Source organism: Hyalella azteca, unplaced genomic scaffold, assembly GCF_000764305.2.
Source record: "Hyalella azteca isolate HAZT.00-mixed unplaced genomic scaffold, Hazt_2.0.2 contig3349, whole genome shotgun sequence".
Lineage (NCBI taxonomy): Eukaryota > Metazoa > Arthropoda > Malacostraca > Amphipoda > Hyalellidae > Hyalella > Hyalella azteca.
In genome coordinates, this window is record NW_025933600.1 from 348,852 (window position 1) to 363,464 (window position 14,613).

At 36.0% G+C, this 14,613-nt stretch overlaps 1 protein-coding gene across 4 annotated transcripts in view; it reads right to left on the reverse strand.

Annotated features, from left to right (window-relative positions):
• Positions 1 to 14,613, reverse strand: part of LOC108667780 (matrix metalloproteinase-2) — a 28,661-nt gene that overhangs the window by 11,930 nt on the left and 2,118 nt on the right. For all 4 annotated transcript variants that reach the window (XM_018154846.2, XM_018154847.2, XM_018154848.2 and 1 more), the window contains exons 2-5: positions 3,549 to 3,653; positions 1,892 to 2,027; positions 1,333 to 1,433; positions 226 to 430 (exon numbers count right to left, since the gene is read on the reverse strand). In XM_018154846.2, coding sequence (XP_018010335.1) covers positions 226 to 430; positions 1,333 to 1,433; positions 1,892 to 2,027; positions 3,549 to 3,653 — 547 coding nt within the window. The remainder of the gene's footprint in view (positions 1 to 225; positions 431 to 1,332; positions 1,434 to 1,891; positions 2,028 to 3,548; positions 3,654 to 14,613) is intronic.

The window sequence follows — 14,613 nt, forward strand, 5'->3', positions numbered from 1 at the left end:
TTTTGCTTACTTTGATGAACGCTAAATCCTAAATAGAAAAAGGCGAGCAAAATACTTCTAGCGAATTCTAACAAAGCGAAGCAAGAACAGAAAAAGTTTGATGAAACTCAAAAAAGTTTAATTTTAATTGAAACTCAAAAGTTTATTGAACCCCAAAGTTTCATGAAACTCAAAAGTTTCGTACCAAAAAATTTGACACTAAGAACACGTGACGCTCAGCCTCACCAGCGAACGAATCAATGGTCCACTGCTCAGTGTCATCAAAGTGAGCGTCTCCTCCGTAGATGGGGAAGTATGCATGGGCGAGGGTCCCCCCGCGGCCATCGAAGGGGTCGCCGTCCCCATGTTCCCCTTTCTCGAACCTGATGTCAATGTGGACCTTCCCGGTGGTGGTGGGTCGGAACGTCAGGTTGCTTACGTCCTCCCAAACCTATGGAGTTAATAGCCATGAAAGTCATTAGAAACTCGGCAATTGAAATAAACTTTAATAAACAAATTCTTGTTAAAGATGATAAATTTCCATCTAAAGATAGCTAGAACGAAAAAATAAAAATTTCACGGAAAATCAATTTTTAATGAAACATTAAATGGTCGACGTCTAATTCAGCAAGAGATAGGACAAGTAACTCTGATATTATGCAGCACAATCAAGATAAACATATAACATTAGATGCTGCCCTCTCTCAAAACTAACACAGCAATATGTTGATATATGAAATTCAACTGCTCTAAACTTGAACTACAAAGGATTTTCACGAAAGTTGCCATCGATATTTTATAAACTATTCGATGTATTCCTGCTTGCTTCTCCAAGCAAATCGGCAAAAGTTATGTGTGTGTAAATAAATTTCAAAGTAAAAGTCAAGTGGCATTCCTTAAATAAATTGTCTATCGTTGAGACTGCTATACTTTGGATGAGGATAAAACGGGTGATTTTTTCTTTCTAAGCTAAGGATGACAGATTTCAGTGAAACACTAAGAAACATTGCAACAGATTCGTGGAAAACGTGAAGGATGTTAGGCAAAATATTCGTTAATTGTAGATTGTTGTGAATCTACAAGCCAGCGCACCTTTCTTACTTATAGACTTTTAGAACTTACTCTTCCGTGTGGTTAGGTCCCTCTACTTCCCACCAGGCAAACGGCGTTGAATGAACGTTAAAATAAACGTTGTTGGTTGAATCAACGTTGATTAAACGTTGTTTCAACGTCGTTTGCCTGGTGGGAATTATTCTTTCGTTGTTGTAAAATACTTCTGATTTTCTTTAGTAAATGACTAGCGATTTTAATAACGAGAAGGGATTTTAAACAGGCTTGCTTCACAGTACAAACCTTGAAAGCGTTAGCCACTTCCTCATCCACGTCGCTCGCCTTGAGTCCTGTAGGATACTTGGAGATTTGGTAGGTCAGGTCTCGCACCCTCCACCTGGAACCTGGGAACAAACAAGCGATGAGTGAACCAGATTCCTTGCGATACAATTATTTATAATTAGTTTTCAATAAGGAAACAACACAAAAATTGTCTTGTGATACTATTGAGAACAAAGAGCTCGAGAAAAATTTATAATCGAATCTCAAAAATTCAAGCGCATTTTCAAGCCTCGTAAAGGAAAATTTTTAAGCAAAGAAAATACTAGGAATTTCCTTTTTTATTAGTAACTCCAAGTTGATAGAGCCGCCCTCTAAATTTTTTTCAATGAAAGTGCGAATAGTTTTGTAGTTTTCTTTGCTATTAACATTTAATTAAATGTACGATTCGAGCAATCATTTGACGTTGATGTTTCATAAAAATAATTTACATAAGCAAACAAAAGACCTATAAATAATCTTAAAACCAACATAAAAAAGTGAACTACCGCCATGTTAAAGATGGACACAGAAATGAGCTCACCCTGGAGCGCGTATCTCTTCCTGCGGCGAGTGTTGGGGCCGTGGCCGATGATGTCTCTGTTGCCGCAGCGCGGTCTGTTCATCATCTCTACGGTCTCCTGGTCCAGGTTGCCGGTCTGATTCAGACCTGCGAATGCCTGCAGCAACGTAAATATATTATATTATTGACGAATAATTAATTACATCGTTAATCACAGACGCTCGGATGCCTACAACAACGTGGCATTAGAGACAAGTAAAATATTGCATTATTAACCGCAGACCCACGAATGCCTGCAGTATGGCAACAATATTACATTAGAGGCAAATTATTTATGGCATCGTTAATCACAGACCAGCGAATGTCAGCAAGAATATTACATTAGAGGCAAGTATATATTACATTGCAATATTACCGCAGACCCACGAATGCCTGCAGTATGGCAACAATATTGCATTAGAGACAAATGATGTACTGCATTATAGTAAAATTATTTGAACGACAATTTCTATTACAGTGAATATGGGTCAAAAATAAATTCACGCGCACAGGAAATAATACAGGGTGTTTCAGAATTAAGTAACCCTTTTAATTTGTTAATAAATAAAAAACTAAGAACGTTATGAAGTTGAAACTTGCTTTATTTAGAAGAAGAACATTTTTATGGTAATATTGTATCCTAGTTTTTAAACAAAACAAGTTTCAACTTCATAACGTTCTTAGTTTTTTATTTATTAACAAATTAAAAGGGTTACTTAATTCTGAAACACCCTGTATAAGAAGAAGCCTACCACACAATTAATACATCTGTATAGTGAAGTGTAATATTTCAAATAATCTACCATCTTTTGAACAATACTACAAAAATCTGATAAATATCGATATTGTCCCGTTTTCTAATTAGAATTTTGTCTCTAGATTTTCTTATCCTGTACTCAATTACCGTTGTGTAGTGTACGAGGATATAGCTACGTACGATAAGCCTATCAAACTTATTGAACTTCTTCATATGATACTCGTAAGAAGAGAACGATGCAATAGTTAAGATAAGCCCATTTACCGTTCTTCTTCTTAAATTCGTAAGCAGAGTATTGGGAAATAGCTACACGAGCTTATCAAACCTGCTTCTTCTTCTGAACCTCGTATGGAAAGTTCAAGGAAAAAAGCAGCATTAATCTATTAAACTTACTTCAATTAACCCCATTGTGATCATTAAGCCTAATTCTTAATGCGATACTTGGGTTAACATGCAGTACTCTATACAGACGACACCAGTAACAATAAATCAATTAGGTTTACAAAGAATAATTCTAAAACTGTGACGCCGCCAATATACCTTTACGAATACTTAGAATGGAATAATTCGAATCGTTTACTAGACGATGATGGAGGCAATAAATAATTTAAGATCTGGTTAATAGCTCTGCATTGATCGCTGTACCACGAAGTGCTTCAGGAGCGGTCATGCTAACGAGGGCCTTGCATACTGATGGCCATCGATCCAGTAAACAAAAACCTGCCACAGCTCGATAGTATTTGTGGAAGAAATAAATAACAAAACTTTATTTACTCTCATATACTTTTTAATTACTGTATATTCTCTGAATTATGCTGAAAATATTTGCAAAATAATGAAAAACTTCCAAATTGTCACCTAGTTTAATAAGAAATTTCTCACCTGAAAGTCAAGTATTGCTTGTCGCACTGCGGCTTCTGAGAGGAGAGCGCCATTCTCAGGGTTCGTGGCTGTGGAGTTCATGTAACCGAACTTGTCCAGGTATAACTGAAGCAAAAAGGATTAATGAGCATCACGTGTGGACAAAATTATCGTAAATTATCTAATTAGTTCAACTGCCCCTAAATAGTTAAGAGTTTACATAAGAATTACATACAGAAAAATAGATAATACGGCATAACAAACATATATTATTAAAAAGGAATTTATTTGTCTCGTATTCACATTGTAAAAATCACTCTAGGTTCCAAATAATTGGTTCAAAGCAAAATAATTGAACTTATCAAGAAATCGTTGAAAATACCAGGAATGAGCGTCAGATAGCTGTCGTGTTCAACGGACGGTTCAAGATTTAACAGATGTTCAACGTCACCGAGTGTTGGCATTGATTATACATAACTTTGATGCCATTCTCTAGAGTTTCAGTGAATGTAACCATGGATACATCGACTGGTTTTCGGTCATGCATACAGTCCACTGCTCCTAGTGGTCATGTGATTAGAAGGAATAATTGACTAACTACGTCACAAGTCACCGACATCGACTTGCACTCAAGACTATATAGGTTTCACTAATACCCGTGTTCATTAACCTCAATCTTATCGAGCGATTTATTCTCCATGAGATGAATTTCAATATAAATATACTGATTTTAACAGTGTTTCTTATGCCATTTATGAAACATATACATAGTAATATAGGATATGCATGATTCACTGCGAACTTCATACTAAATTATAAGAATTCATTTGTGTTGCTAATAACTGCACATGAGAACAGTTCAATTATTATCGAAACTTTTAAAACGAACTCGTGTCGCTATCACAGAATAGCTGTTTTGCAGGCGGTCACCATCAAAGATTATCACAAGTGTCGGAGTGAAAGATAATAAAGTCTATGACAGAACCATGCTGACTGATCCAGGCGAGTAGAGGCCTCGACGATGACAAGAGTTGTGTGACGATGACATTTGTTGTGTGGGCAATGGCGAACGCGAGCGTGACGACAACTTGTAAAAAAATGAAGGCCTAGCGTTCAAATACAGATGGCTGGTTGCTATGACAGCCAAGTCAACTCGAAGCAACAGTGCAGACGTTACTTATGAATATTTAATGTAAGTCAACCTGTAAACAGGTATTCATCAATACTCGACTGAATTCAAGGAAGTCTTGAGTCAATATATATACATTCATAAATACCATCCGTTTGTAGTTGTTTTGAAATGCTCCTCATTTTTCCCTCGTGCGATAGTTTTTATCACGCTTAAACCCTCATTATTTAGTCATTATTTTGAATTAAAAAGGATTTGATATGTTCATGGTTCGTTTTTCTCAAAATCGTGGGCTCGTTTTACATTCACAGTAAACGTGAACCGAGAATTTCGATCGCCCATAAAGCATTATTTCTCCATTTATCTGTCACAAGCGGCCGACTAAGCACTTAATAATTGAAGATCATCACAAATTCAACCCAAAAGCAAGTGGAATCAAGTGGACACGAGTGATTACTCGTCCAATAATGTCTTAAATCCTACATCACAATCAAACAATTATTTCAGACGGCTATAATATGGATGAATGTAAAGGATAATAAATAAAAATCGTTGCCCCATCAGCTTAATGGCACAAACCAAGTGTCGCGTGACCTGGCGATCGTTGTCGCGTGCACGTCAGACTGCACCATAGCATTCCGGTCACGGAAACACATGATCTCATTCTTCACGTACATTGTTGGGTGTTGTTAGAACTCATTTATAAGCAGGGCTTGTGCGTAGTATAGGGTTCAAATCCACACAGTGTTTTCTATATTATATTTCTTTTAAACTTTGAGACTTTTTAAGATGACTCGTGCAAAAAGAAAGTCTCGCCGTAGTTTGATATCATTTTTTATTGCATACTTGTCGAAGAAATAATTCACTCAAGGGACATGATTGGTTGGATAATCAAAAATAATGATGAAATTGAATAAAGAGGAGATGTTACCCTCTTATTTACATTACGCTTCATTGCAACATCTTGACCAAGTTGAGACTTGAGGCATTCTTCTCCTTGCTGTTCTAAACAAAAGTATGCTTGATTATTGCTATGAGTGGATGCACTCTATTTATTTAATGAGCAATGATTCTTTAAGTTCTAATTATATTAGATCAGTTTTCAGGAGTTAGAGCAATCTTAAATGTTTTTTATTAATGATACGAATATTGGAAAATATTTAGCAAATTATTATTGTTACAAGACACGATGTAATTAGAGGATTGGATCGACGAGTCTCGAATGAGTCATTTTATTTAAAAACGATTCAAAAATATTCCCATTGCATACTGTGAAATTCTAGCCTTCATTATTATATATGTTATAAACATTTCAGGAATATTCCATTCGATCCCATTAAGAGGCAGCAGCGGTTCTGTTCTTGTATCATTCAATGTGCTTTGTGACGAAAAAGTTTATTAACAGGATGTACTTCTCAGTCGCTACGCCGAACATTAGTTTGTAACTGGCTATAAATTTGATTGTTACTCAGATCCTCCGTGAATGATGCACTTTCCAGCTAATTCTCCGGGAATTTCCGATCCTTTCATAAATAAGTGAGAAACAAAGCCGTGAGTGCGGCAATGACTAACGCGGCGTCCGTCACATGCATGTGTCCGGGTGCCAATACAGCGGTTAACCGCGAGTATTTCATCTCCCGCGTTTCACGAGATAAATTCCATTAAAAATTCAAAAGATCTTTGCGTAAATAATCTTATTTTGCAAAATATTGGATAAATTATCACTTAAAATGATTGCAAGAACGATTGACATTTGAAATGTATTTGTCCGGGTGCCAATACAGCGGTTAACCGCGAGTATTTCATCTCCCGAGTTTCACGAGATAAATTCCATCAAAAATTCAAAAGATCTTAGCGTAAATAATCTTATTTTGCAAAATATTGGATAAATTATCACTTAAAATGATTGCAAGAACGATTGACATTTGAAATGTATTTTTCAATGATTAACATCTTTATGTTTAGAATCTCCTCCAGCAAACCGAGAAATAGATATTCTGTAAATTGTATGAGTCTGCACACTGTTCGAGAAAAACCATGAAAATGCGGCCACACCGGCGTGAAAATAAACCGTGACCGGCCACCCCGTGAAAATATACCGTTTCGTCATTTTTCCACTTGTTTTACGGGTTTCTAGTGTTAAATTGGAATAAAGAACGGACACACGGTGTCTTTTCACGTGCCGGCCGGTCACTGAAGCGCCGGTAAAATCGTTTAACGGTAGTTTTTCGAACAGTGCATGGATCAAACAATTGTATCATAACTATTACTTTTTGGAAAAATTATCATTATCTATCATATAGAGAAGCATAATCCAAGCTGAATTAAAGCTTATATAATGTGTTGCATGGCGTTGTTTAGTTTTATGAAGAATATTTAGCGGTTTGACTTTTCAAATGTTCTAATTGTTATCTCGAGAAGATTCAGGAAATCCGAAGAACGGTCGAGTGACGCGTCATGTGTACATAGGGCAAGAAAGCAATAGACCGGTCACAAGCAACATCCGGTGATGAATCAGTAGTGTCGCCGATTCAGGGAATCGCGATGCGTTCGTAATAGCCATGTCATTCAACATCTCATGCTATGAAGATCGTATGTTGGAAAATATGTGCTCTTTCCTTATGAATCACTGTCAAAATATTGATTTATTGTGATTGAATTAAGGGTCGTTAGAAATGTTATTTTTTTATGAGAGGCATGTCAAATCAGCATCCAATTGTTCACCAGCATCATTTTGTATGATAACTTACGTGTTGACCTCGTAGTGAATAATATTTATGCTAATTCAGTTACTTATCTGACAATACGTGGCAGATTTTTCCAATTTTAAAAAGAGAAGGAGAAATCCCAAGATCTGTGATACACCATTATTATTCCTTAGTATTTTATCATAATTAATTCATTCGAATAATGCCCATCTAATTGAATTAATTTCACCACACGCCAACTTACTCCTGTTTAAACCAAAAGCATTCTTATTGATTTGAAAAGTTCTCTATAAGTGTAGATAATATACGTAATAGATACCGTACTACATTTCCAGGAACAAACACAAAAACAATTCCAAACAATGGTCTCTTCAATATTTGGCTGCACGCCCAATACAGGACATGAGAAGGAATACGTTCTAGTAGAAGAGAAGCAGGCACAAGGCAGGATGTTATACTGTATGGTGAGAAGCCACAGCTCGTGCGGCGACAGGCGTACGACACGCTCAGGTAACGCCGTCAGAATAACTTTTATTCCGCCAACAATTATTATCGATGACATCAATTTATTTTGTAGATCTAATTTTCATTTCATGGTTTTAAAAATTATTTAAGAGGGAATCATGGAAATTAACTTAGAACGTTTACGAATGGACACGATAGAAAATATAATAGAATTATCTATAACTTAACCTAAGAATAAGCAAATTAAATTCGATTATTGGGTTCAAAATCAAACTCAAACTCAAAATTATTTTAGACATTAAAAGTTTAAATTTATTTATTTGCTTTGTTTAAATTTTTGAACAAAGCAAACTTACTCATCTGAGACATGTTTAATAACGATTACAACTCATCAATGTGAGTCAATCATCAATAGCCTTTTAATCAACAAGGACCGCGGCTGTTGTGATTCAGCCGTTACTTTATTCAAGCAAATACTGAGCAAGCATTCACTATTGTTGAGTCAACATCCGGGGCTGAGTGAGTAGTCAGAGCGAAGTGCCCGCTAGGCATGGCATGAATCACCGAACGATTGTCGTCTTAAAACAGATAAAGAAATACCGCATTACTAAATGCTATCTTCAAAAGAATAGTTGGCACAAAATCCATATCTAGACTGAATAGTAAAGAACATGGGAAATTTTTGTACATTCATCATTAAAAGTTTTTTAATTTTTTAATTCATCGTCTCAAAAGTTGTATTTTTTTAATTCATCTTCTCCATCCTTAATTAATCTCATCTATCAAAGCGCGAGCATCAACTAAACTAAATAGAATATAAAAAATATAATACTGTATGAGAATATCATACAGTAAACATCCAGAGTGAAAAAAATATCCAGAGTGAAATTATAAGGCAAAAAATGCATCAATTCTAAGCACGACATGACGATCAGATGGCTTCAAAAATTATTTACGTCAATGCCTGCAAGTTTGCTTTAACATTTTTGAGAAAATTTTTATAAAATTACTGGAAAATGGCAAACATCTCATTCAATGTTCAATGTTCCTGGGAACGATCATTATATAATGCAGATCATCTAAGTCACGCTGCGGACCGCGGCCTTGAGTCACGCTTGACTTAAACCACAGGCGCAAATCCTGTCCTGAAATCTTAAGAAAATACCTTGACTTTGAAACAAAGTTGGTTTAAAAATGGCGCGACATTTTTTGCCAAAAGTGTCGTGGATGTTTATGCAGCCTTGAAAGTAAAGTACCACGTGAGCAGAACAATTCTATATAAAACAAAAAAATCTGTGGAGAGGACAGAAATAACATTCGTCTAAATAGAATTTCAGATGCTAGTTATCATAAAAAACTGTGAAGGGGCAGTGTTAAAATTCAATTAGGTTTCGTTCATAAGATGTTTATTATTTTTCATTAATAAGGCCTTCTGTGTCATCCGCTTACGTAAATCGAATTAACTAAATAATTTGATAATTTTTTTGGAAATATTCCGCGTCAGAGAACTTCTGATCTGTCCTGTATAAGCTTATGAGCGGTGGTATAACTGGCGAAGGTGTAACACGCAAACGGTAATAAATGCGTATAATTTGAATTTGGAAATAAATTCCCTCTGTACTAGTTGAGTGTTCTTGCTTACACCAAATTTCTAGGTCATACAATTTTATTAGTTCCACCCAGTTTAGTGGCCGTCTAATGGGATTCCGACAACTCTCAATATCGTCCATGCATTTTTTACCAGCAAAAAATAAAACTAAGAACGACCACATTTGTTTCACTTGCAATGAAAGAACAGCCATCTTGACCAGAATCCCTGTTTGCAAAAGGGCAAAGCAGAAAAGAATAGTAAATGATTTAAGCAGTACGTGTATTCAGCAATGGGATATTACAAGACTTGACTGCACTGTACCATCATTACAAATAACAAGCAAAGATATTATAAGACTTGACTGCTCTGTACCTTCATTATAAATAACGAGCAAACACAGTCTTCTACAAAGAGCCCTTGTTGCAAGCAGTATGTAAATTGGCAGCTCGTGTTGTGCGCAATTTAAAGTATTCAAGCATTTTGTTCAATCATCAATGGGCAACGACAGTTAACGTTGACCTCTTCTTCAATTGAGCAGAAAAACTAATATTAGGCTTACTTACTAGCTCAAGTACCATAACATTTCGATTATTTCTCCGCATATAATAATCTTCAATTAAGAGATCTTAAGTTTCATAAGAAAAACTTGTTTATACAATCTTGTAACATTTCAACAACATGATAAAACTTCAAACTGCAAGCTACAAGGCCTTCCCAAATACAGGATATCCACTGAAACGTGACGTAGTTTGAACTTTGAAGAGAGATGCGTGCTCGAGCGTATCCTATATATTTAAGGCACCTGAAGCCAAACAACTGAAGTCTTAAGCAAGCCTGTATTTACTCTTCAAATGCACAGAAAATAATATGAGCAATACTTTCGTGATAGAAAGTAATTTGAATTAAAAAATTTTGACTGTTTCTCCTAGGGAAATTAATTTTTCATTGTAACATTATTTAGAAGAAGTTATTATTCATAAAAATTGTTTGGAACTCTAAAAAAAATGTTGTCACAGAATATGCAAATGTGGTGAAAAAAAATTGTAATCTACTTGAGTTTTTGTTTCTTCGCCTCAAAATTTACAAAGCCCCACATGTTATGCACATAATTAACGGGCAAAACCCCTTCCAACTATAAATTTTTAAGAGAACTTGTTTAGTAGGAGAAGTCGCGCAAAAATTAAAAATTTAAAAACCAGTACCCGCAGCCTATCAGTTTTGCACATTTTTTTTTATTTTGCACATAACACATCGTGAGCGGCATCGAAACATGCGAGAAATATCTCCAGCATTAAGATTTTACCATACATGCACTCTGCGACCTTGGATAACAGCAGTAGACGTGTGTAATGCGCGCCACCACAGCAAGGAAGTTCTGCGTTAACGGACAATTCCGTATTTTGAATGACAAAACTACGTTTTTAAGGGACTATAGGACACCTTTCTACGGCAGTATTATGTTGTGTATGTGGGTTGTGAGTGCTCATTCACGATGCGGAAGAAGTGTACATAGTCTTAAATTAATTTACGTTCGTCTGCGTACGGTGAAATTTTGTTCACTGCAAATACCAGAGGAAGATGACGAATCTAAGCAATCAAGATATTCTTAGCTAAAATTTAGGGCGATAGTTCAATAACTCATGTGTGACATAGCGAATTTGGAACGATTCTGTGACTATACGTCTACCTGAGAGTTTTGATATAGAATTTTAAAATGTGTAACATTTCAGGACTTTGTATATAAAAATAAGTCTTAGATGAAACGTGCATCGATGAATGGAAAATACAGTATAATGCACAAAATGAAAGTTAATGTACAACAACCGATACTAAATTCAGCAAACGATATTGTACTCAAAGTTTCAGCAAGCGCCAGCAAACGGTGTCAAGGCCACGCATGAATGGCGTAGAACTCAAAGGTTGTTAATGCTGAGGCTTGTTTAAAAGAACTATTATTGTTGGAAAGCAATACGTAGGCATTTATTAATCTATTCTATATGCTTATTCATTCGCTATGCAAAATCTTTCGTGATATAAACGATTATCACGAAACTATTATGCAATAAACGTAAAAACGTGAAAATAAAAATAAACGTGAAAAACGTGAAAATAAAAATAAACGTGAAAAACGTGAAAATAAAAATAAACGTGAAAAACGTGAAAATAAAAATAAACGTGAAAAAATAGTGAAAATATACGTTTCGATTTTATCAGAATGAACCCAGGGTGGATGCTATGCCCCTTCATGTTAAAAAACTTCACAATAACTGCCAAGTATCGCATGAATATGATAAATTTACCACTGGGAAGTTCGATAAAAAATAACGCAATTATCGTACTGCGACTGCGAACAAAGTATAGCAGAATATAATAATAATATTCTCATAGCATAGTTAATGCACCCATCATGTTAAGCTCCACAGAACATATAAGTACGGTTGAAGCATCTCATCTGAACCTGGAAGCAGTGTTCGCGGTCGTGGCTATAGCCGTAGCCGCGAGGCCTTGACGCTGACGCGCGCCGTGTGCTGATATGGCGATGGCGTCATGCGCCCGCGCTCGTGCTCCCCTAAACTTTAATTAATCGAATTAGAAGCAAGTATTGGTAAAGTCGAGCATAGTTGGTGACTTTGTGTAGTTGCTCCTCATAATTAAACATTAGTGAATTATACATAGTGAATTATTTGATTTCTGGTTAGCAGCTCACATTTCAAAATTTCATAAAAAATCAGATACTTCGAAATCAGACTTGAAAAATCCTATATATCTATGATTTTTACTAACAAGTTTTTATAGCAGGTCTTATATTCGTCTGCTTCTTATAATCGTGCTTCTTATAGACTTATAGGGAGCACGATTGGACGTGAATTATTTTTCCAAGCAATATAACGACTCGAATGGTTATCATATATCCGAGTCCGATCAGGATATTTTCCATTGCAAAGCTTCACACAATCAAATACGCAACACATAATCTTTCAAAACGTCATGACATATTCTGTGGAATTGGCCAGGGTAAAGTTTCAAATTAAAGTTTTACTTGATTAAGAAATACTGACGAAATTCTTGCAACGTAAGACGTTAGGAGGAGAAGTGACGTCATAGCACAAGGGTGATGACGTCACAAACAGGCTGGTGACGCTACTGAAGGCGAGTGATCTCACATCAGCCCTGACCCTTAGGCAAACTATTGTCTTTGATATTTCGAATAATTCTTACGATATCGTGGCATCGTAATAAAACTATGAAGACATATAGATTATTTTTATTCTTGGCATCCTACCGAGTGTCGACGTGGACTGTCTCCAAAATCCTTGGTTGATAATGAACGTTTTCCCTGCCGGAGGCTTTGTACTTTGGATTAAAACTCTATGACGCAATTGCGCGCAAGTGCACTAGATGATTATAGAGTAAGGTGCCCTACGCACAGATAATGGGTTCATCAACAGTATTTGATTATCAAATGGCATAACGCATATGAACGCCTTCATGAACAGACTAGACAAAGCTATGCAGGAGCATATGTTCAGTCTTGAAATGCCTATAGCACCTTACGGACCAAACAATAAGTCCAGCAGCTATCTCAATCAATCGTCAGTTATGGAAAGATCGGGTTCAGAAGGCCAGATCCCTTGTGAATCAAGTCACGAAAAGTAAAAGAATCGGCAACAGGTCATGGGCCTATTTCCTCAGTGCCGACACTTCTATTCTATTCACACGATTAAGTACAAATACAGGCATCCCGCAATGTTATGAACTGTTGAAAGATACATGATGAGAGACACTAAGTGTAGCTGCGAGACGTTGGAAGTGGCAGTTCGCACTCAGTCGTAGAATATTATAGCTTTTACCGAACGTAACTTGACTTTTCGATGCAACTTTTTACTGAAAATAGTAGAGTTAGAGAATGTTGACATCAGTTATATTCCAAGCCGTGCTCAAAAAGAGCCAGGATCTCGCGCATCCGTTTCCGTTGTGGCAAAACTGCGGATGCGCGAGTGCGACCGGAGAGGCTAACAACCGCGGGACAGATAATGCAAGTTGCACCACACCGCCGTGCTTGTGCTCTCTACGTAATACGGACCTTTAATTTTAACGGACCTTTAATGTTAACTTTTTACGGACCTTTAATGTTAACTTTCAAGTTGATTTGGAATAGCTTAATGAATGAGATCCTGTACTCAACGCAAACTTTTAATCTTGACTCGCATGATCACAGTTTTATTTGAAGTAGTTTCTTTACATGTTGATGAATGCCAGCCAAAACATAATGCAGACATTTAAACTTGACTGTCACACACTCAAATTTTAATAGGCAGCATCTTTTAAAAATAAATTACTTGCGCTCTTTCACTTTTGCGCTCTTTTTCAATTACTTTCAGAAAGGTCAATATAAAAATAAATTGTGCACTTGATGCATATCTCCAATCTTGACTACCACATGCTCATAGTTTATGTTGGATTATCTTTATAGCATGATGATCACGAGCCTACTCCCTGCACCCACTTGCTTTTATTCTCTGATTAAAGCTACTTATAATGTACCAAGTGCTAACAATTCACGTAGTTTAAAGCAACGTGTCAACGCATTGCATGTTTCAGTGCAATGGCTAAAAATTATAACTAAAAATTTGACAAATATTTTCTTCAAAGAGAAGCTTCAATAATTTACGACTATTTTTCTCGATTTTTTACCTTAGATAGAATTGAAAAGATTCCGGCATAAATTGTCATTTAAGAGCAGAAAAATCATAGAAAATACATTTAAAAATTGATTAAATTGTGATAGATTGATAGTATATAACAAACAATTGTTGTAATATGTTCATGATTTTCAAAAATACGAGCCTCAAATTTACGCAGCCTGCGACCGATTGCAAGTAATTCGATGCCGTTCGAGCAAATAAAGATCATATTACGACACAAAGTTTCTGACCAATAAAAAATGAAAGGATAGAAATTTTTAGATTAAGACTTGTCCGACCCGTTTTAAAAATCTTGACGAGCTTCTGCCGCTACTTTTCTGCAAAACGTAGCGCCATAAATGCAAATTTCCCTCCGTAACCAGCATCCAATATACTAAACTTCTTAAGAGATAAATAAATTAAAATTTCCATAATTAGCTTTGAAAAAAAATTATTGCAAACAAATTTCCAGAGATTTTATCCATTCCACTATAAACAACTGCTAGAA